Below are 23520 nucleotides of genomic sequence, written 5' to 3'. Positions count from 1 at the left end.
CATTAACATAACCTCAGCCCTATATTAATTTGGCCATTTGATCATATCAGATCTACAAGCTCATAATGTGTCGCAATGTGACTCATTGTGAGCTTGTAGATTTGCTATTTTCAAATATAGTGGAGTAAAAGATTTATACTTTTGAAAACTTGAAATGAGACATTCTGCATAATGAGTACTTTCTACTTTTGGTAGCCTACTTTAAGTACATTTTGATACCAATACTTTTGTAGGATATTTTTAGTTTTACTCAAGTACATTTTTAATGTACTTGTAACAGTGTAGTTCTACATTGCAGCCAGTAGCCTATAGATACTTTTTTTCCACCACTGATGATGATGTTCTTTGAGGAAGAGGACACTGGCATTAGTTCTTCAAAATTCAATCCACATTCAATCAAATCAAACATAACCTGTACCCCTGACAGCTAACTTATCTTTTAGTAGTAGTTTTCTAGTAGGGTCCTCTGGATCTTTGAGAGAAAATACCGCTGTTGACCCACACTGCAGAGAGTCCTGATCCAGAATATACTTCAATACAAAATAATGAAAACGTATAGCTCTGGTAAATTAGAATCAAGCACGATTCTTCCTGACCCAAACATGCAATAACCAAAAACATGCAGCCTCAAGGGGGCGTAAAAGTCAACATTTCATGCTATTTAAGCCTAACATTTGATTGTTAACGGGGTATGAGTGTTGTGGTTTGATTGAAGATGGATTGATTGAAAATGTTATTAACAGTTTGTAAAATGGGTACATTTCAAAGAAAGTATAGGTCAATACAAAAACTGCTACGAGGATAAAACCAGGAAAAGGCACTATTTTGTTTACACCAGGGACAGGGTCCTCCATTTTCAATTTATCAAGACATAAAGACATACAAATATACAAATGTATGCAAAATAAAAATAAAAATAATGAAATACACATTAAATAGAAAAAGGGAATATGTAGACGAACAGACGAAGACCAAGACAATGACACAGTAACATTTTCGCGTCATCAACCTACTTTTAATGCAAAACGTGGTTTGTACAATTATATCCATGATAAAAAATAAAATAAAAGTGATATTATTTTATTCATTATACGGCAATCTTTATACTCTATGGGCAATCCGAAGGTGGCGTGTCCCTCCGTGGATGACGCGTTTTCACTGCGATGACGTGTTTTATGTGGGACCGTGTTGTTTGTTGTTAAATAAATAATCTGACAATCGGAACGTTTTTCTATTTCTAACGAGACCGTATGTAATCACTCATTATTATTAGCAGTAATAGCAGGTATTAAAGTGTATGTGCGAGCTACAATTTAGTCTTTAGTGAGAATGTAAATATAGCATGTTAACCCATTTTCTGTGTAGGTTAATTGGTTCATGATCTAAATCTAAACGCTGTGAATTATGGGTTTCAATAATAGTTAGTTGATTTATGATTCAATGATCTTATGATGATAATATTTGTACGTCTCTAAATGTTATGATGAATGAATTGAACATGGTGGACCCTCTTGTAAACAAGTGTATGGTGTCGTCCACTCACAGTTGACAGTTTTTGTATTGAGTTGTACTTGAAAGTTGAAATGTACTGTAATTCTGCAAACCGTTAATAAATACTTAAATCAATCAATCAATTCATTGTAATTGCATATATTCTCCTCTATAGGTGTCCGTCCGTGATGTCTCAGCCGCAGCAGTCTGCGCCCAGCGCCCCTGATGTGCTAGTGACCAGTAATGTCCAGAAATATGCGATGAAAAAGAAGAAGATTCTCAATGCTGAGGAGAGCGAGCTGTTTGAGCTCACCCAGGCTGCTGGGATCACCATAGATCAAGAGATCTTTAAGTAGGTTCTGTTTAGTTTCAAGGACCCCCACTGATTTGATTGATTGATTGATTGGATACCTTAATGGCGACACTGTTAACATGAACTGCTTGCATGAAATAAAATAAAATAAAACTATTCAGGGTGTAGAATTGGCCTAACTTAATAGTTGTTTATAATCATAGCTACACTTGACCTAGCCTTGATGACCAAAGGTACATTTCTAATTTAGATAGCATGTTATTTAGACATATGGTAAATAATGTTAGTTTACCTGCATTAGCACTACACTGTCTCTCTGCATTTGATGTAGGCCTATGAGTTTACCTTGCTTATTGTAAGTTGCTCTCGATAAAGAGCTAAATGCCTAAATTGTATTGCAATAATAATAATGCAGTGGTTGTCAGTCGCAATATTCTACGACACAGCTGGACTTGTGTCATGGCACACCTTACCATACAGATTGGTTTTGTGCATGAAAATAAGTTCCGGAATACAGCTTTATCTTTGAGAGTGTACATATGTAACCAAAAGGACCTGTAAGGGTCGGTGCATATGATTACATTTCTACACTTGCAGTTACAAATGGATAAATGGAACACAGAGGGGTTTGCTGTGCAGGCTAAATGGCTGATATTTTATCCATCTAGGATCATTGTGGATCTGTTGAAGATGAACGTGGCGCCCCAGGCAGTGTTCCAGACACTGAAGTCCATGTGTGCAGGCCAGAGGATAGCTGACGCTACGTTGGGGGACTCGTTGACCACCTCCCACACCACCAGTCTGACCACAGCACCTGCAGAACACAGGGGTCAGTTTCCACCAACACGGCACGCACTGCTTGCAAAGTGTTCCCACAAGAATTAAACCGGAAACAGGTTTGATGTAGCTGGGAGCCAGGCATCGCAGGGCTTTAAAAGTCAAGGTAAAATCTTAAAATTAACCCTGAAACTAAGGCAACCAGTGAACTGAGGCTCGGATCGTTGACTGGTGTCCCCCAGGGCCCTATACTGGGTCTAATAGTATTTCCCTCTACATGAAATGTTTTTTGAAAATAGCAGCTCTACAAGATCAGATGGTGTCCCGTTATGTCGAGTCCTTAGCTTGTGGATCTGTTATTTTCTCTGAATGCTCCCCTCATAGAGACACTATAGTTCTTAACTGAGGAGAGAGATTTGTTTTTAATAGTGCACCTACCAGCAGCAGCACATCTCCACTGACTCACTACATGTGCCGTCATTTTACTTTCTTGTGGTTTTAATTTTGGTTATGAATCCACAAAAAAGCTCTTGTTTCTTGTTTCTTGAAGAAGATGATAGTGTGGTCTCTGGCAAGAGCGCTAAGCCTCCTGCACCTCCCCCTTCATCCTCTGGTACCCGGCCCACCAGGGTCGGCACTAAGATTGTGGTCTACGGCGCGCAAGACACTCACTCTCAAGGTCCCCGTTGCTGCACTGTGTTCTTGTGTAACTCCATTCGTATGCTTAGCCTGCAAGTCGTGTTTTGTACACAAAAAACATACAGTACAGTGCCTGTTCATTCATTCCGTGGAAATGAGGACATGGGTGTTCGAATGTGTGTGTTTATGCATGCATTATGCATGTGTGCAATAGTGCACGACTATTGATTTTTACTAGTTCCTAAGTTTTTCATAATAGTTTGATAGTTTGACTAGTTGACTAATTGTCTTTTAACTAGTAGTTATTATAATAGTCGACTAGTTTGACTACTGTTTTTGTGTGTGAAACCCCTAGTGTGCATGTGTGTGGATGAGCACAATTGAACCTGTTCACGGGTGTTTTAAAAGTGTATCATTCCCAATCATCTCATTCCGGTAGATGGATTCACCTTGTTTGTCAATTGTTGTCAATTGTTAAAGGGGCTATAAAGTGAATTACAAATATAACAAACAAATCTTTAGACACATTATGTATTTCATCAAGTTGTCTGTAACTTGGGCGGCATTTGGTTTTCATAGTTGTAGATATAGTTGTATATAGTAATTTTGGTGATTGTGCTGCATTGACAGATTGCACCACCAAGCTGGATTGCAAGTGTCAGTGCTTGATTCATTAGTCTCCACAGTCCACACACAAGGCTTGCATGACAAAGATGTGCAAAGTCACAAATATTAAACCGGATTATGGATTAATCCAATATAAGGTACAGAATTCAGATGGCATGTACTGTATGCCGACCACAGAACTCTATAACAGGTAGGATCATTTGTTTATATCTAATGGACCATTCTGTAGAGGTTGTTCAAGTCGTGTCTTTATTCACACACACTTTAATTTTTAGTTTACCATATACAGGTATATCTGATGTGAGTGAAATACTCACACTGTAGAGCTGAGCAGTGAGTCTCTTCTCAAATGAGGAGAATCGAATTGTAGTGCGTTGGATATGGGGTGGAAATGCATAGACATAAAAGGGTACTCTTTCGGCTCAGGGGCATGTGTCTCGAGAGTAGGCAACATGGATGCAAGCTTTTACGGAAGCATAGCACGGAAGGGGACGTTCGGTAGGCCAATCAGAGGCAATGTAACATTTGTTTTCTCATGCCAATAAAGCTAATTTGGATTGAATTGATGAAGTCTGGAAAATACGTGCTGTGATTGGCCAGTTGTCACTTGAGTTGCAGCAAGCCTAACGCTGGAGACACATGGCGCCGCCAATGAGGCTGCTGAGGCACCTATTTAAAAAAAAATATCTATGGGAAAATGGGCTCTATGTACACAGAATACACTAATTTAGCCTTCAATATTATCGGTAGCACATTTGTCATGGCAATGAATACAGATTGTAGCCTTTCCAAGACAACATCTGGGTGATTCTGTCGGTTTTGTCCAGTGGGAAATGTGTGGGCCCTATTTTACATACACCCGGCTCAAAGTGGGCGAACAGCACAGCGCAAGTGGCATTGTTGGTTTCCAACTGACACAGCGCAATTGTCATTTTCACACCCAGCGCCTACGATGTACCATCTGTGGTACAATCGACATACAGATCACTTTATTAGGTTAACATTGTGAGAAAAAAAGCAAAATAGCAAATGCACTTTTGTGCCCCTTTACAACTAATGTGGATGTTGATGTGTACTTTTGAATGCAGTCAATGCAATAAGCAATATTGAAAGAACATAATCATGTATCTGTATCTCATCTTTCTGATGCATGTTTTCTCAGTTTTTGTTAGATGTTATCTGAAATCTGTGATGTAGGACAGGTCATACAGGAACAATCTTCTTGTTTGTTTTGTGCTCACAGTGCGCAGTAAAGCAGGAGCTGGTCACACTGACAAGAACTCCTCCAGCCAGAAAGTGCAGCGCCAGCCCAGTGCCACCAGGGGGCAGAAGACAAAGAGCTCTGGCAGCAGTAGCTCATCCTCACAGATGACTTCAACATAATTCATAAATTAATAATTATAATTGAGTTCTCAGACCTTTTTATAATTTCAAAAACCCCAGCGTGCCATTAGGACACAGACACCCCCATAAGCCATAACTCGGTGTAGAGATGGAACCAAATTGGTTCCAATGGAACCAAATTGGTTCCATTTGTACACTCGCAAAGTTACAGACAGGTCTGTTTAGTTCCTAACTATCAATCATTTAGCTGGGGACCCCTTGGATGCCCCTCAAGGACCCCTGGGCATCCCCGGATCCCTCTCTTGAGAACCACTGAATCCTTACCCATCTCCAACTGTTGTCTGCCACACTATGTGGCTCTGAATTGTTTACATTTGTTAAATAAAAATATTGGAAACAAGTCTTCAACTGCAAGCAGGTTTAAAAGAGACAAATATGATTGCGTAGGAGAATACTGTGGGTGCTTAAAGGTAGGGTAAGTGATATTTTTTTGGTTAAAACAAAATGGTTTTTGTTTAAAGGTTAAATCACTATATTGTAATCATTGCTATAGATTGTTTGTTCAATAACAGGGTTCTCCCTGTCTCTCCAGCTCATTAATAAATGAGTAGGTGACGCTTGATGATGACACATTTTCAGCCAATCAGGAGAAAGGCTGCCATCTATCAGCTTAATGTTTTATAGGGTTCCCATTCCAATTTTGTCTGCTAATTTCTTCTTGTCATCACTGACTGAGTTTGATTTGGTATCCCAACCTGAAAAGGCATTTTCTGTATTTAAAAAGCTGGATGGACACTCTCGTTACTGAACAAACACTCTAGCAATGAGTACTATCGCAATATAGAGCTTTTTAACACTTACTTAAACCAAAGAAAATCACTTACCTTTTAATACGTGTGGTACCCATGATGATGCTTACCTTGCATTATCTGGTTTTGTCTTGCGTCGCTCTGTTAAATTATTTTTAACGTTTCAGTTTAGGGAGATGATGTTATGTTTAACAAAAAAAGCAAGAAAAGGGTTTTCACTTCAGTGCTTCCTCTTGTTTTAAGTGATCAGTTACATGTAAGTATCCAACTGTTGCATTTGTTTAAAGTCCACCATTTATAATAAAAAAGAAAAATCATAATCTGCAGTGCAATTATTCTGTTATGATCAAATAGTGTTGTCGTAGCAGTTCTTTTTCCTTATGGCAGGCTAGCTAGTCAGTCAGTAAAACATTTACAATCCAATAACCTGGACAACAATTATATTATTTGTTTCCCAATTCAACATTTGACCATAACAGTAAAAGGCTAAACAAACAGGCTTTTCGCTCTGAAGGTTACAATTTGCATCAGCATGTGTGTGTGTGTGTGTGTGTGTGTGTGTGTGTGTGTGTGTGTGTGTGTGTGTGTGTGTGTGTGTGTGTGTGTGTGTGTGTGTGGCCCTTTTTGAAACTAGCTCCTCACCACTCGCCCTACACACTTCCACTCGGTTTGAGTATAGATATATAAATAATAGAGACGGCACCAGGATTCCCATCCAGTGCCATCTCTATTATTTATATATCTATGCTCAAACCAAGTGGAAGTAAGTGTGTAGGGCGAGTGGCGAGGAGCTAGTTTCAAAAAGGGGGCTGGTCTAGTCTAGTGCCCGCGCCTACCCGTATCGCCTGTATCCGACAATTTCCAAACACACATACTTCAAGCACAGAGAGCATTTCCGTATCCCCTCTAGACCGGATAAGCAATCTGTAAAGCGCTTGAACGCAATTAACCAGTAGCCGAAACACTGCAGAGTTTGCACATTTGTTTTGTCTATGTTCTTTACAAATAGGACTCGAACCTCAATATGATTCCCCCTAAAGGTGGATACGTTTGACAAGGGGGCTGAGGGCTGAGAACTACTTGGGGATAATTGGACACGTCACACAAATGTAGTGTTTGATCTCTGTAATTCTGACAGCTTGAAAATACTTTTACATGATTTGTACAAATTCTCAGCTGAAAATACATTTGTGGAAAAATCTTTTATTGCTTCTTACTTGCTTGATATTCTTGATCCTTGGGATCAAGAATATCTGACTTAGCTGAGTCATATGACTGTGAACATAATAAAACACAACAGCTTTATTTTAAACAAAACCAAACAATGCATTGCATTTGGCTCTGGGATGCTAAATAATTTCATGGTTTGTGACCTTGTGACATCATATAGCAGGGTAGGTTTTGTGTGACACTGTAGTACACAAGAGCCTTTAAAAAAAGTTTGATAAGGAGATGAGAAGTTTCTACCCGACAGCAACGATAGATTGAAATATTAATCATCAGTTTCCTTTTGTCTCAAAAGACAATGGAAATGCCAGGGATTAGTGGTGCAATGGGGGATTACAAAAACCAATAGAATAGGCACATCACTTAGTTGAGGTGCTGTGTTGAAAAGTGATATGAGAAAAAGAAGAAAAAACCTGCACACTCATCTACTCCAATGTAATATAGCCTATTGACAATCATTTTTTAAAAGAAGTTCTTTCAAATCAGTGCCAAGTGCATTTCAATCCAAGTCCATCCACATCCACATGTGACACGTGTCTATAACATGTGTTGTCTGCAACCATACATTAATTAGAAAAAGCATTGAAATGTCTTCAAATCTACAAGCTCATGGCTATTTTTCCCATTTGTTTTAAAAATAAAAGGGCTTCTTAACCCTTTAAGTCCCGGATATATTTCTACTTGCAAGAAATAGATTTCAACCTTACTACTACTTTGTACTACTAGGACTTAGTAGTAAAAAAAAAAGAAAAAATCGGTGGATATCTTTCACAATAATACATAATACATGTTCTAGACATTCTAATGATCACACAAATATATGTATTACATGCATGTTAGTTACTTTTATCAGGGTTAAAGATTAAAGGTCATAGGTCAACTTTGATAAATGATAAATTCCAGATATTTTGAAGTAGTGTAAATTTGTGCCTCTGTGGGGGGTATTTATAATGCAAATATCATGACCAATGGCATTGCAAGACTAAACAATGAACATCAATGATGATGTTTAGGTGAAAAAAGAACAGAAAAAACAAAGTAATTAATTAAATTAAAAATGTTACAGAGAAGCATCGTTGGGTCTTACAGGGTCACTTTTTTCCCCACCCTCAGGTTTTTTCTGAAAGCACGCCTCTGCAGTCTCTGTAGCATGTTGTGCAGGCCAGGAGTACTCAGATTCCAGGCCGTGTTTGCCAACCTGCTCCAGCCTCCAGTGGGTTCCCAAATCACGAGTCTGTGGCTGCCTCTGTGGATGCTGATGTTGCCTTCTGTCCTCGGCACTCTGTATTCTCCTCCTACAATAATGTTCAACAATATACTGTAGTTGAGCGTTTATATGTACACGTTTATAATAATAGTGTTCATATATGTTTGTAACTCAGATAGTCGTGAAACAATGATGCAAATTCACAAGCGTCAAATTTACAAGCTCAAAACGCATCGCGAGCTTGTGGATCTGCTACTTTTTATGCTTTTGTGTGACGTAGTATGATGAAGTAGGGCATTAATTTACGAAGAAAAAAAAAGAAAAGTTAGAATATGATAACGATATACAGTATTAACCACTTAAACCATTTTTTTCCTCCTCTGCAGTAAATATTAAATATTAAATAATAAATATCTTTGTTGAAAATGTCTGGAAACTTCTGAATATTTTTTCTTTTACATAAATCTTCTCTCCTGCGTTACATACAAAAACTACTACAACTGCTATAATACATTCCACAGTCAAGTTAAGTTATCCATTTGTAAGAGTGTACAAATTACAGTGTGCACATATTGTACACTCTCAGAGTTAATTAATACAGCTAAACTAACTCAAGATTTTACAATGTCTTACCTGATGTGCATCCTTCCTCATTGTGAGAGAGACACAGCTGAACAGGTTGATACGCGTGACTTCTTTCCTGGTATCGGTGGGCATCTCCTCTACGATTTCCCACGAGTCTGTGGCTTCACTGTACCGTTCGATGGTACGGCGGAGGGGATACCTACATGAAGACAGAACAGTAGTAGCAGTCAGAGAAAGGATTTTCTGATTTCCTCAAGTATACATACAGTAAGTAGTAAAGTACAGTTTTGAGGTACTTTTACAAGACTTAAATAGGTGACCCGGCTGGCCAGGAAGAGGCAGTTTATAGACCAGGATTACTGCATGTTTTTTGTGAGGGTATCTACTCTATAGGAGCATCTTACCAGACATCGTGAGTGGGACTACGCGAACATTCCGCCCCTTCTAGCACATAGATCTTTCCGTCCACCACAGCCACACCAGGCCCGTAGCGTTGCACTTTTGTGGAGGCACACATAGTCCACTCGTCAGTCTCTGGGTTGTAGCGCTCCACCTCGTCTGTAAAGGTGCTACCCAATAAAGGCAAACCGCCTAGTGATAAACAGGAAGTAACAGGATAGTGACTATTAGTGCATGGGCTCTGTTGTGCAGTATTGATTTAGATTTTCTTTTACACTTGCTGAAAATAGCAGATCTACAAGCTCACAGCACGTCGCGTGTTGTGAGCTTGTAGATCTGCTATTTTCAGAATGCAACCAAGTGTAAAATGACTTATACTGGATCTCTTGTCCTGCACTAGTCCCTTCCTAACATTTTAGTCTAGTTTTTATTTGTTTGACAGAATTGTCAATACATATCTTTAGTCTTAGATTTAGTCATCATAGCTTAGTTTTCATTTAGTTTTCTGCAGTGTTTTTGTGTATTGCTTTGAAAATGTTGTATTATGTTGTACTGCAGCTCAACGACACTGCAAATGAGGGTAACCTCAATGTCTCTAGAGAATAAATAAAGGTTTGAATGAAAGAAAAAAAAGAACAGATATGATATACCTAAAACGTAGATCTTTCCTGTGAGCGTACACACAGCTTTACCAGTACGAGGAACCAGCATAGAAGCAACTTCTGTCCATTTAGATGTTTTCGGGTCGTACTTGTACACCTGACACTCGTCTATGATGGAACCATAGTCCATACCAGCGACAGCCCGGGAAGAGAGAAACATGACAAACAAGTCATTCGTTGTCAATGGGAAAATTGTGTAACAACAAAGGCTTTTCATATATTACATAAACAACAACCTCATGAAACTCAGCACTGTTGAACCTGCATGTGCATAACCTGTTACATACCAAGAAAATAGATCAGTCCATCTAGTGCCACCACCGCAGGGTAATTGCAATCGGCACTTATTGGCACTCTGCCGATAGATGCCTCCAAAAGCTGCCATGTGTTGGTTTTGGGGTCGTATCTCTCCACTGAGTTCACGTACGTCTTGCCGCTCCAGCCCCCCACCGCAAACACGTAGCCGTCCAGCGTCACCAATCCTATGGATCACGTAGGAGAAACAAAAAAAATACCCTGATCATTACAACTGATGACCGTGGTCCTTGGATCAGTGGTTCTCAAAAATGTACACTTATCCCACGGAATCCCCATTTGAAAATATATGCCAGGGACCCCATAAGAGAAGGACCCCAGTTTGACATGCATTAGCTGAATACAGACCCCCATTTAATGGCATTTATATTTCTGGGACCCCAATTTATATTGTAAAAATCTATGTTTATTTAACTCTGAGAATGTACAAATGGAACCAAATAGACTTGTACACCCTCAGAGTTACAGACCCATAAAGGTTAATTTGGTTAATAGGTTCCTGGGGACCCCCTGGAACCCTTCAAGGACCCCTGGGGGTCCCCGGACCCCACTTTGAGAACCACTGGATAACCAAAGCAACAACCCAAAGTTGTTGGTTAAATTGAAGGCCTTAAGTAAAACATTTGAGTACTTTTCCACCATAGGCCTCACTCACACCTTCACAACAGACTGATGTATGCTTGTTGTATACAAAGGGTGTGATACATCTTGCCCCAATGCATTTCCAATGGAAGTCACATGGTTTGACACAACATTTGTGTTGTATGAGGGGGAGGGGGCAGTCGAAACACAGCCGAAAGCCATACAACAGCTTGTAGTCCAAAATGTTCTATCAAACCATGTGACTTCCATTGGAAATGCATTGGGGCGGACATTGACACTTACATCTTGCTTACATCTAGCATGCATCAATGTTGTATGCTAGATCGAAAGGTGTGAGTGAGGCCATACTCTGAAAATGCATGTGCCCCCCACCCGTCGAACACTTCCAAGATGTTCAAGTGGGCCCTGATCCAGAAAGGCTTGAGATATAATAGAGGTATATAGTCTTACCAACATCGCTGCGGGCCTCATTCATGTGAGCCATCTTTGACCACGAGTCACAGGAAGAGTCATAGCGCCACACCTCGCTGCTTGTTGAACCATCAGGGAAGTCTCCTCCGGCCAAATACACAAATGGGCCTGTGGTGAGTGTCAAATGAAAACCATTTTATGACTTAATTGTTAAAGACATAAAGACTATCGGAGCTCAAAATGCGTTGCCACTATAAGATAATGTGCATAAACAACTTGCAAGGTCTTCACTGATACCAGAATGTGATGTCACAACATAACCATCTCTGCCCGGGCTTTGATAACGCCTATATCTCCATATGGAGCTGGCCTGTACCCTCAGGGTTCCTTGAGGCAGTTCCAAATGGACCCTTACAGGTCCGTGAGAATTATGGGTGTCCTTGTAATGAAGTTTGAGAACCACTGCTGCCATCATAGGTACTAATTAGGTACAAAAACTAAGCACAAAACTAAGCAATGGTGACTAAATACACAAACAATTTCGAATAAAAACACTAAAATGTTAGGGAGGGAGGGTGTCACAGGGCAACCCGTGCCCTAACAATATCTGAACATTTAACAGGAGAACTGAGAGTTTTAAAGGTGTGTTTACATTGATTGATTTATTGACACTGTGGGGAAATGTGATTATTTGTGGGGACACCCGTCTCTCCTCTGCAGTGTTGGCAATGGGCCAAGCACTGTAGAGGAGGGGTGTATGTTGTGTTTATATCATTATTATCATTATTTATTATTTGTGAACGAATTGGCGCCTGGATAGGTGAAGGCAGTTCTGCAGGGAGAGCGCTGCAGGGCCTTTGTATTTATAAGGTTTTCCCTGTTTATAGTTTCTTAAGTTCCTGGTTATTTTCATTTTCTTTAGTTTTGAAGTGTTTATTCAGTTCTGTTAGTTGGAGCGTTGTTTTGGCCAGTCCTTATTTTTTAACTATTATTTTGCCTGGGCTACACTTGTCTGTGAAATAACTTGCACTGGAGAGGTAAATAAAATACCAAAACCTGCATCCTGGGACCGTCAACTTTTTGGAGCCTTGGCCACTCAGCCCACTTTACAGAGGCACTAATGGAGAAGAGATCCAGTAGCGTTAAGACTTAGTTGTCTTAGTTCTACTTTTATACTAGCGAAGCATTATGACTCCATCAAGGCCTGCCAACATAATCTTTAGTCTCATATGAACTGTAGATTTAGTCGAATAAACTCTTATGATAGTCGACTAAAACGTTTACGGTGAATTAAATGTGACTAAAACGACATGGATTTTTATTCAAAAGACTATATGAACTATGAAACTACATCAATGTTTTCTGTCAAAATCAACACTGGAGTAGAGGCGGTGTCTCACCTGACACAGCCAGACCATGGTCAATTACAGCGATGGGCAGACATGCCAGAGTCTTCCATCGCCTGGTCAGGGGATCAAAGCTCTCAATCCCGTGAAGCGGCTTATCGCCACAACCACCGACCCTCTCAACCACTGTCAGGATCACTTCATACACTGTACAGAGGAATAGAATAGCCAGTGAGTGAAGTAGAGTAATGTAAGAGTAATGTAGACTTGTAGATTAATGTGTGTGAGCATATTGTCAGGCACAATAGAGGGTATGCGCGTGACATCATCATCAAACCCTGAAGCTTATGCAGGAAAGCCTACTGAGTGGCACTAATTTTGCCACTCGATTTGCCATTCACTTTATGCATGTGCATACCCTCTATTTAGCAGTCACTGAATTAATCCAGGAGAAAACAGGATATCCAGTAAAGCTTTTAAAGTTACAGTTAACTATGCAAGTGTGTATAAGCAAATATGCAAAAGCTAAATAAAAAATAATGAAGTTACAATAATATATTATGAATACCAAACCTTATCTGAAAATGCTACACCAAAGAAACAAATGGCTAGGCATATCACAATAATTAATTTTCTCTCTGCCAGGAATGTCTTTGCACATTTTGAGGAATGTGTCCTGGCATTGGAAATCCCAACTTGGAAAGCAACATGCATGCATGTGTGAGGCAGGGGGTACCTGTGGACCAGCGTGGCCTGTGCTCCTTGGCCTCAGAGTCGGAGAGAAACCAGTGGCAGGCCTGGGACTCCAGCACACCCAGAGACGCAGTCACCTCCAGAAGGTAGGAGGGCCTCATATGAGCCAGGCGGATATGCTCCATCACCTTAAAGAACAAATAGAAGACACTATAACTATAGTCCAACTCCATATTGACTGAACAACAACAACGTCATCATCTAACATGGATTTCACATGCTGAAAGACAAGGTTAGGAATAGGAACTTGTTCACGAATATGCAACATGCATTCATACCCAAAGCAAGGGTTAGTTTTAACCTGCCACAGGTTAGTTGTAACCTGCCACGCATGTCGGGAGCCACAGGTTGTTTTTTCTTTTAACCTTCCGTGCATGTTAGGAGCAAGCAACGGTGGTGTCGAACTAATGCCTGTCGGACTGTTAGTATGTCTAACACAATTTAAACGTATGCGCCCCGAGTAAAAGCCCCCTCTCTATTTTCTATACTGTACATGTTTTCCCTTTTTTTCTAACCTTGTTTTTGATGCCCTTTTTTCATAGATGTGAAAATGGAGTACCCGTCTTAATGCTTTTTCTGGTTTTATCCTCGTAGCAGTTTTTACCTGTACCTTGGCTTGAACTATGCCCATTCTGCAATCTGTTAACATTTTCAATCAATAAGCACCAGCATGGCCTGGGACCATAGACTGTAGAAAATAGGACAAAACACTGCACACTGCACTGAGGTTGTCAGCAGCAGAGGGCGCCAGTTTGCTGCCTTTTATAGGGATGTTTTGTCTTGTCATATGAAACTGATATCATCACTAGCATTTGATGTGATTAGTAATCTTCTGTTGATTGTGATTGATTAATTGCTTTGCCTCTCATGCATATACTAGCATCGCTTTAAGCTCGCCTTAGCCAGTCACATTGCTTTGACTTCTCCATGGTCTTTCTTTCATCAGGTGACACACTGAGAAGTGACTGACCTTTTCAAAGCTCTGCCTGTTGGTAGGACACTGCTCTAGCCACAACATGGCAGCCTCAAACACCATCTCCTCATTGGTCACATTGATGTCGTCACTGGCAATAATCTCTGTCAGTTTGTCCACACCGAGAGAGAGGAATTCTTTCTAGGAATATAAAATAAAACATAGTAAGTAATAAAACACCTTTTAATGAGAGGGAAAAGCCAACAACTGACAAGTTAGAAACTCAATGTTTGACCTGCTGATAGACGAGGCTGAAGTGTTCCAGAATGTAATCCATGCTGTGCTTCTCCAACATTTTACAGGAGTGGTCCTCAGCAAAGCAGTGAATCCCTACACAGTTCTTTTCATCCATGTGATGCTCCATGTATTTACAGCAGGCCTCTTGAACAGCAATGACCCCCAGCAAGTTTGCTGCTGCTAGAAGGGCCTATAGACCAAATAAACAAAATAGCACTATATGGTTTAAAAGCCCCGATATAGGCCATACATGGACGCAATAAATGAAGAAATGCAAAATGATATTACGCTACCTGGACGTTTTCCGTGGAGATGACTACCTTTGAAGTGTAGGCAAAGCTCACCAACACGTCCATGATCTGAGGTTCTACACCGGATATGTTGACCTTATCTTGCCTGGACTCCACCATGCCAGTTGTAAACATTGCCTGTGCGGGTTAAAAAAGGTGCAAATTAAATTCTGGTCAAACAGAGTCAGGGTGCTACTGCTGCTATTGTCAATGTTGGCTCACTGCAAACACCAGTGGGTCTCAAAGTGTTCTTGAGTGATGACTCGGCACTGCTGGTCTCAGACAGGAACAAACTGCAGGTTGAAAAGGCCCTCAGCTCTGAACTCGGTAGAATCTGCACCTGGCTCGCTGATTATAACAAAACTATCTTTACACCTGCCGTACCAACAGCCATTAAGACATGTGAATCCCTTGACTCCTTCAAACTGGCCCCTGTAAAGTCTGAGTCCCCCCCCCATCCCCTTTTCCCCCTACTGTTTTTCCCTATTTACTTCATTTTATATGATGATTTCCTATTGTTTTGTATAGAAGTGTATATTTGCACGTCTCTAAATGTTCTGATGAATTGAAAATGGTGGACCCTGTTGAAAACAAGTGTAATGCTTTACCATGGAGCCGTCCACACAGTAACAGTTTTTTGTATTGACCCATTCTGCATACTGTTAATAAATACTTCAATCAATCAATCAAAACCTGTGAAGGAAGTAGGAAGGATTGAATGCCATCCCTTTAACAACACCAGGTCAATAAATGTTCACATTGAAAGTTGAAGATCTGCATTTACCTCAAAGTAATGGCTCAAGGATGCTAGCACAATACGATGACAGGGGAACGCCTCTCCTCCACAGCAGAGAATCACATCACAGAAAGTGTTGTTTCGCCGAAGCCTGTTCAGGCCCTCCAACAACCTGTTGGGGTGTTTCTTCTCCATGAACTCACACTTATCCCCCTCCAATGAGAACGGCGGTACACTGGTGTCTTCCTGCTGATGTCCAGCATCAACATCCATAGGGCAGGAGAGGGGTACTCTAGCACCGACCAGAATCATTTCAGCCATGTCTCCTTTGCCAGACCAACCCTATGGGGCAGTAGGAGAGGATGGAATATAAATTGTCAGTGATTGTTCGTGTTTGTTGTAAAGATAAATGACGATTACATTTCAAATTAAGATTTATAATTGGACAAATTAAACAATGATTAATCTGTGACTATATATGGTTGTTAAGTGCACAAAGTTTGAATTCTGAACTTGGTGGGAAAATACACATAAAAAAACAGTTCACTCTTCCTTACCTGTAAACGTGGAATAGAGACTAGTGTTTTTCCAGAAGGTCACTTGGAAGAACTGAAGCTGGTGGCGTGAAAGCTAAACTGAATTAATAATAGTTGCTTTCTTGACTTGTTCTTGGTCAGACTGGTCACTGCTGTGTGATTGTCATGTGTGTCCTCCAGGCCTCCTGTGACTCCAACAGTCCAACACTGTCTTCTGTCCTGATCAGTACAGTGATCAGCAGCAACACCTCCCTTTGTCTTGCAGACTAACTTGCAGTTGACAAACACAGAGTCCTCCCACCCCCGTACAACTGCAGTCAGGGTCATTTCAATGTGAAAGGCTCATAACAAAAGCCAGCGTGGTGATGGGTAGTCTCTCGAGAGTGTTGTGTTGACTCACATTTTTAACTGTTGTATTATATTTTTTACACTTGGTTTTGGCAATGTAAATGTATGATTTCTCATGCCAATAAAGCTGCTTTGAATTGACTCACATCAAGGGTGCTGTTTTTCCCAATGGGTTCCCATATTGTCCTCAAAGAAACATTTTAGATACGAGTTTCTGTGTCTTCAGTTGTTTTTCTTTCACCAATACCAGGGGATGGGGGGGGACTCAGACTTTACAGGGGCCAGTTTGAAGGAGTCAAGGGATCCAGGGGTCCTTGAGAAAGACAGTGCAACGCCTTTTTTGTGGATTAGAGTGAATTGCGCAAACAAGGATTTCTCTCGGTCCCAACTCCCAACAGACAGACCCCCAACACACACACACACACACACACACACACACACACACACAGGCTTTTTGTCAGGTAGCTGACAGACAAGCTTATTCTATCATGGTTATTGGTCGGCATATCTCTGTGGTTTGACAGTGTGGTAGCGTTTACTAATGAATAGCACAGTTTCAGTACTTTTTAAATGGTGATTTTTTTTTTACATACCAAACATATGGGATCCACCAAACAGCTCCAGCTATAGTGTAACATTCTGTGCAGTCAGTGCAGATTATTGATAATCTGCATGTAATAATTCTGCCACTATATATACTGTATATACTAAAATATAGCATATGTGATATAGTATCTCCATATTTGGTGTCTGTCTTGTTCTTACAGACAGTGTCATATCGTATATTGGTGTATGTATATTGCAGTGGTTCTCAAGGACCAGGGGTCGTTGATGTTGTTACATGGGGTCTCCAGAAAAAACATCTGAGAACACACAGGAGGTTTAAATCAGAATTTCACTTTTATTTCTATACCACCTATACAGTACATAGACCACAGAATTCAGATCCGACCATATCGGGCCGAATCGTGCATACAGCCTAATAATGGGTTATCAACAGGAGTCATTTGGCCTGCATGCATCATTCTCCAATTGGGTGTCCTTGAAATGAAAGATTTTGAGAATCACTAGTAGCTCGACAGACCTAGGTAGGCTACTTCAATGTGCAAATGTGCTTGGGGGAATTCCTGTGTGTGTGGAATTGTGCTGTGCTGCTGCATTTAAAATGTAAATAAGACAACACTGGCCAGCCGGCTCCGACAGTCTCTCACCTACTGCTCTCTCACTCTCTCTCTCTCTCTCTCTCTCTCTCTCTCTGTGTGTATGTGTGTGCTATCCTATTCTCTATAACATTTTGTGCATATATATATCTCTATCCTCGAACTGTTTTGACTGAATTGCCTGTCCGTCTGTATTAACCTGTAAAAAGGAATAAAAACAAAGTAAACACAAAAACGTTTTCAGATACCATCTGTCATTGTGTATGGTACACCAAATAGCCTCCACACATCAAGAATTATCATTGTGTTACCACAATAACACACAATGAGGTTTGCAGGTTGTTGTGTAAAGCTTTGTTTGTATCTTTCCACATTTGGTCTGAACTAAAATCGAATTTAGTTTAAACTTCTGATACATTCTTTACAGTATTCATATAATATTTAGTATTAATATTAGGTACAGTATTGTTTTAAACTTTAAAACAGTATACCGATAACAACAGCTGTCCACTCCTCCCTATTGTATTAGAACAAAGGGGGACAATAAAATGTGTACACATCACAACCACATCCTCATTAACATCTGACTGTGTGTCTGTGTTTTGTGAGCTTGTAAAAAATGCCCCAGAGGTACAAAATGTTGATATCCTTTCATTTATGTGTTATACTGTATACCCTGAAGAAGGCATTTTGTGCCAAAACGTTGGTCATCTTGAAATAAAAGTTGTTGCATCGTGACTACGAGCTGTGTGACCCTCCTTCCTTTTCAAGTTTATATCCCATGGTCAGCACCTCTACTGTTGATGTGTGCTCCTACCTCTTTGTTTGTGTTGTATACCAACATACATGTGTGTGTGTGTGTGTGTGTGTGTGTGTGTGTGTGTGTGTGTGTGTGTGTGTGTGTGTGTGTGTGTGTGTGTGTGTGTGTGTGTGTGGGTGGGTAGCTTTGAATACATTCTTTGTTAATACAATCATGTTTGGTGGATCTCATTTGTTTGGTATGTCAAAAATTGTACACATCACCATTTAAAAAGTACTGAAACTGTGCCATTCATTAGTAAACGCGGCCCCACTCACGAACCACAGAGATATGCCGACCAATAACCATGATAGAATAAGCTTGTCTAACAAAATGCCTGTGTGTGTGTGTGTGTGTGTGTGTGTGTGTGTGCGTGTGTGTGTGCGTGTGCGTGCGTGTGTGTGTGTGTGTGTGTGTGTGTGTGTGTGTGTGTGTGTGTGTGTGTGTGTGTGTGTGTGTGTGTGTGTGTGTGTGTGTGTGTGTGACACTGTGTATACTGTACATGCACACATTTGAATTGCCCTGATCGAGTTCTAATCAGGGGTGGGTGGCATGGTAAATGACTCAATATAGTATCTGATACTCTTTCCTGCATGTATATTACTACCTGGCACCTGCTTAATCTTTTTTTATTTTGTATTCTTCTTTATTAGTATTGATTACTCTTTTTTCTGCATCTGTCCTGTGTGTTTCATAACTGCTGCCACACAATGACAACTGCATTTCCCCAGTGGATCAATAGATCTATCAGTCAGTGTCAGTCAGCACTATCTGGCCTGCAGCTGGTTCAAAATGTATAGAGACCAGATGTCCCCTGACTCCCTTGTAACAGTGGTCATTCTTCACTTATACAATTTACAATTTAGGCATTTAGCAGACACTCTTAATCCAGAGTGACTTACATAAAGCAAGAACAACACAAGGATAATACATCAAATACATAGAAATAGTTAGATTTATTTGAACCCAACATGTTTCGACCTAAACGGTCTTCATCAGGGCTGAATATAAGTACACACCACTTTAACCCTATACATTATTTGAAGTCAGGCGATTTATAAGATATTTTCTAATAAGATTGTTGGTTTTTTAATAACAAAAATTGTATGGGTGTCCCTGGCAAAATTATTTTCAGATGGAGACCAGATCAATATTTGTCGTCCTTGATATGAAAATGATCCATATAGGTTCTTCTTCTAAATTGGTTTTCGGATAACAGCCAGAACATTAATTTGTTTTGAGTGCTAAAAGTATATTTACAGAAAACGTGGGTGTCATTTTCTTTTGGCAAACTATATTAAAAGTCGAAGTTGAGTTCGAAGTTGCAGACAAGTGCTCTTTTATGGAGGTTTTGAAGGAGGGTATAGGGAATCACACTTGTTGATGGCTGGTGAGGGCATTCTACATAGTAGAACTAGAATGAATTCATCCCTATGTTTGTACCAAATCTGGCGGTAAAGACTAAAGACATCGGTGGAGGATTTATGCAACGTGTGTGTGTGTGTGTGTGTGTGTGTGTGTGTGTGTGTGTGTGTGTGTGTGTGTGTGTGTGTGTGTGTGTGTGTGTGTGTGTGTGTGTGTGTGTGTGGCTGGGGGGCACTGCTGTTGAGGGGATACTGGAAAATGCAAATGGGGCACCCTGCTGTTGAGGGGGTACGATACTTGCAACATGCAAATTAGATAAACCTGTTTTTACACAGGTTTCACCACAACCATGGGTCAGCCTGGGTGGGTAAGTGGGTACCCACTCATTGGTACCAGACAGTGACCCCAGTATCATCCCCCCAAAATAAAAATAAATTTCTATCTCTTTCCAACTTTCCATCTGTATGAAGAAAAAAAAAGTTTCACCCACTTTTGTAATTTGTAAACCTGCATGTGATAATAAAGTTGAATTGAAATGTATACTATAGTGAATACTGAATAGTCATAGAAGTTTACTAGTATATTGAGTTCTGAATCCTTGACACAGGTATTGACTCGAGGCAATGATGGGTTGTCTGTCTGGTCGTCTGATGCATTTCTATTCCAATGCCTATCCAGCCGAGATGCACTAATCTGTTTGCAAATATTGCAAATTAATACTTTAAAAAAAAAAGAATGGCTATGTTGCATATCCCGTCTAAAAGATGATATAGCAGTAGGCCTATTATTTTGTATTTTCCCATACACATACGTTTATTGCTACTAATGTTGATGATGTCTGTATATTATTGTATATGCCTCTTGATGAATTGAATATAGAATATGTTATTTTTATTTTTCAAAAATCTTGAAAGTAGGCATCCCAACCTCCCTTTGCTTACATTTCTTTTAAAGTTCTTAACCTTTTTAACTCGTTTTTCCTAATAAAGTTGGTTTTATTTTGTTTCTGTAAAGCCAAGCATGTATTATAATATTGTCTCTAATAATTGAATACACAGGATCACAATGGAAACAATTAGCCCTCTGGGTTTTTTGCGTTACCCTTTTAGCACCATTGTATAACGGTTATTATAACCAACTACCGGTATTTGCAAACTGTTAATAAAGTATTCAATCAATCAATCAATTGGGTCACACAGGTCAGTTTCAGAATCATTGAAATGCTGCCAATGGGATTGGCTAGATTTAAAGCCCTCGCCTCTGGTCCCTCCCCCAGCGACGTGTGACGGTGTACGGGAAGAAGAAGTGCTTCATATCCACATCCAGGCCGCTCTGGTCCCCAGCAACAACACTCACTGCTTCACGGGAGCAAGGAACAACCTTCGGCTGTACAATCGCCGTCCATCCTTTGAAGAAACAGCAAATCGTGGAAATATATCCCTGCCACTGACCTGAAGTTAATTTAAATCGCTTAATCGGTAAGTTACGGATGCGTGCGGTGGGGTTATTTTGCTCTTTTTTGGGACTCGCTCTCCTCCTCCGACTGCCCAGTTTTATTGTTGCTTTGTTCTGGGCACAGCAGCCATTTTTAATCGTCTTGTCCTATATTTCCATCGGCCGTCTTCCTTGGTACGGAACGCTGGAGAAAAACGGTGGAAATGTTTCTTGGATAATGTAATCTAAACGGCACCGCGTTTTAAAATGGACACCGAATGTAAATTGGTACTGATTCAGGGCAGGCTCAGCTAGGCCCTGTCTGTCTCTGTGCGGTTTGTTTTCCTATTTCCAGCCCAGGAACTTGTACTGTAGTTTGCGGAGCTAAAGGCTTCGTTTTTTAACCGGCCAGCCTAGCACTGTTTTCTGTGGTGGTCAACCCTAAATAAAACACAATTTTGTTTTTGTAATAAACAAATATATGTAATATACACCAAATATGCAATTCATCTAGGCCCTCTTAAATGCTGGTTTCATATAAGCAACCCATGTAAGTGTTTACATAGCCCTTTGGCTAGTATTTTTTAGCTAGTTCGGCTGCCTTGCTAACATCAAAGGACCTTGTTGTCGCCTTTAATTAAACCATGAAAACTCTGTAAGGTTGTCACCGACTCGGCTTGAGTTTAATCAAATTGCCTCCCCTTTACATGATACAAAGTAGTTATCCATTTGCGTACGATACATTATTTGCCGTTTTGTGTGACAGTAGCATTTTTTGTCCGAGGGGGACAAGCTAGCTGGGTCTGGTCTAGCGAGGTCAAAATGTTCTGATGCGGATTCAGAAAAATCAAAATGTCACAGTCGACGATTTCAAATTGCATTTTCACTTCTACTGTACATGCAACGAGAAAAAAAAATACACTCTTATAGTCTTCCAGTTATGACGGCATTACGACAAGCTACGCTTTGTGATCTCACGGACATAACTTGTATACGTATGTCTCGGTTAAATTAAATTTTTATCCGGCATCGACAACCTCAACACTCCGGTGTTATTCGGCACCGGCGGCTGCTTTGTGAAATTGTGCCCATTTGTAACGCCTATGCGTCGGCTTTGACCGAGCGACCACCGAGGCATTGGTGCGATTCGCTGGTGATAAATGCTATTTGGTTAGCCTGAGCCAGAGACCCAAAGCCATTTCACATTATCTATGTCGACCAGCTTACTAAGAAGGGTCTATCTGTAGCCTTGGATCTCTGTCAGCCTTGGACATCACCCCCAAATATATACTCTATATACTGTTTAATGGTCCATACATGTACAAATGCAAAGTAAAAAACCAGCCCAGTAGTAGCCTTGTGTTTAGTGTCCACTTTAGTGCTTCATTGGAAGGCCAGGGTTCCCAGGTCGAGCCATACTCAAGAGGATGGCTTTACACAAGCCGTCAACATCATAGTGTACCATGGAGTCAAGTTTTGTGCAGTTATTTTGAAATTGCACATAGTACTAGTTGATTGATATATTGTAAATCTCGGATTAGCCAACATGGACTGCATCTGGATTCTGGATCTGCTATGTGCAACATATTGGGGGGGGGTTCACAAATGTTCACATTCAACGGATCTGTGGTTTTCCAGACTGCAATGGTAATGTTTTTCTTTTCGGACGAGGTTTACTTTACGGAATGTATATCGGTGCCTGTGCATGAGGGAGAGATTAATGGCATAATTTGATTGACCGCAGTATGGTCCCTCATATTGTCAAACGAAACCACTCCCTGGTTCTGCACCTGCAATCTTTTAGGTTCTATGTCCAAGGCAACTTGCATGACTCAGCTGGGGTTTCACACTGGAAAATCACATAAACGCAACACCCTTAAATCAGACTAAAGCATTCTGAGTGAGAGGAAGGTGTTTGAAAATACATGTTTTCAAGAAGGCAGAGTCAGTTTTGATATGGCAGAGTATTGAAATAGTTTCAAATATTTATATATTGAGTTTTAACTAGTTATTTTCGACCCTTAAAGAAACATTTGGCAGTTTATAATGCTTAACTCTAAACAATTAACTCTCAGGGTAGGAAAACTCCAGCTATTGGTTGACACAAACAACGGCACCCCTAGAATATTAGAAA

General features: G+C 40.4%; 3 protein-coding genes across 13 annotated transcripts in view; 2 read left to right on the top strand and 1 right to left on the bottom strand.

Moving 5' to 3' along the window:
• The first annotated feature begins 1152 nt into the window (after positions 1-1152).
• On the top strand, positions 1153-6509 carry mzt2b (mitotic spindle organizing protein 2B). 5 transcript variants are annotated; one of them, XM_080755862.1, is made up of 5 exons: positions 1153-1248; positions 1667-1843; positions 2473-2633; positions 3135-3260; positions 5091-6509. In XM_080755862.1, the coding sequence occupies exons 2-5, from the start codon at positions 1680-1682 to the stop codon at positions 5228-5230; spliced, it is 591 nt and encodes a 196-aa protein (XP_080611988.1). In that variant the 5' UTR covers positions 1153-1248; positions 1667-1679; the 3' UTR covers positions 5231-6509. The 5 variants fall into 5 exon arrangements, with proteins under 5 accessions (XP_080611988.1, XP_080611985.1, XP_080611989.1 ...); XM_080755859.1 differs by having other exon boundaries at positions 3132-3260; positions 5091-6508; XM_080755860.1 differs by having other exon boundaries at positions 1176-1276; positions 3132-3260.
• Positions 6510-7203: 694 nt separating this feature from the next.
• On the bottom strand, positions 7204-16065 carry LOC308309621 (kelch-like protein 24; the record flags this gene model as incomplete). Its single annotated transcript, XM_080755532.1, has 11 exons — positions 7204-7275; positions 9068-9218; positions 9424-9610; positions 10368-10562; positions 11449-11577; positions 12810-12962; positions 13492-13636; positions 14479-14622; positions 14717-14908; positions 15012-15146; positions 15793-16065. The coding sequence occupies 11 exons, from the start codon at positions 16063-16065 to the stop codon at positions 7204-7206; spliced, it is 1776 nt and encodes a 591-aa protein (XP_080611658.1).
• A 5216-nt stretch (positions 16066-21281) lies between these two features.
• Positions 21282-23520, top strand: part of prrc2b (proline-rich coiled-coil 2B) — a 33183-nt gene continuing 30944 nt past the window's right edge. For all 7 annotated transcript variants that reach the window (XM_080756484.1, XM_080756479.1, XM_080756480.1 and 4 more), the window contains exon 1: positions 21282-21430. The gene's annotated coding sequence lies outside the window, so the exon portion shown is untranslated. The remainder of the gene's footprint in view (positions 21431-23520) is intronic.

Source organism: Protomyctophum bolini (genome assembly GCF_963924005.1).
Source record: "Protomyctophum bolini genome assembly, chromosome: 22".
In the NCBI taxonomy this organism is placed as follows: Eukaryota; Metazoa; Chordata; class Actinopteri; order Myctophiformes; family Myctophidae; genus Protomyctophum; species Protomyctophum bolini.
Note: the sequence above shows the minus strand (reverse complement) of the source record. Positions and strands in the feature narration are given on the sequence as shown.

Bases quoted from the DNA above. Each gene is read 5' to 3' on its own strand.
- mzt2b (XM_080755860.1), top strand. From the start codon at position 1,680: ATGTCTCAGCCGCAGCAGTCTGCGCCCAGCGCCCCTGATGTGCTAGTG. The intron at 1,844-2,472 runs GTAGGTTCTGTT...TTATCCATCTAG, and splicing joins ATAGATCAAGAGATCTTTAA to GATCATTGTGGATCTGTTGA. The intron at 3,261-5,090 runs GTCCCCGTTGCT...TTGTGCTCACAG, and splicing joins GCAAGACACTCACTCTCAAG to TGCGCAGTAAAGCAGGAGCT.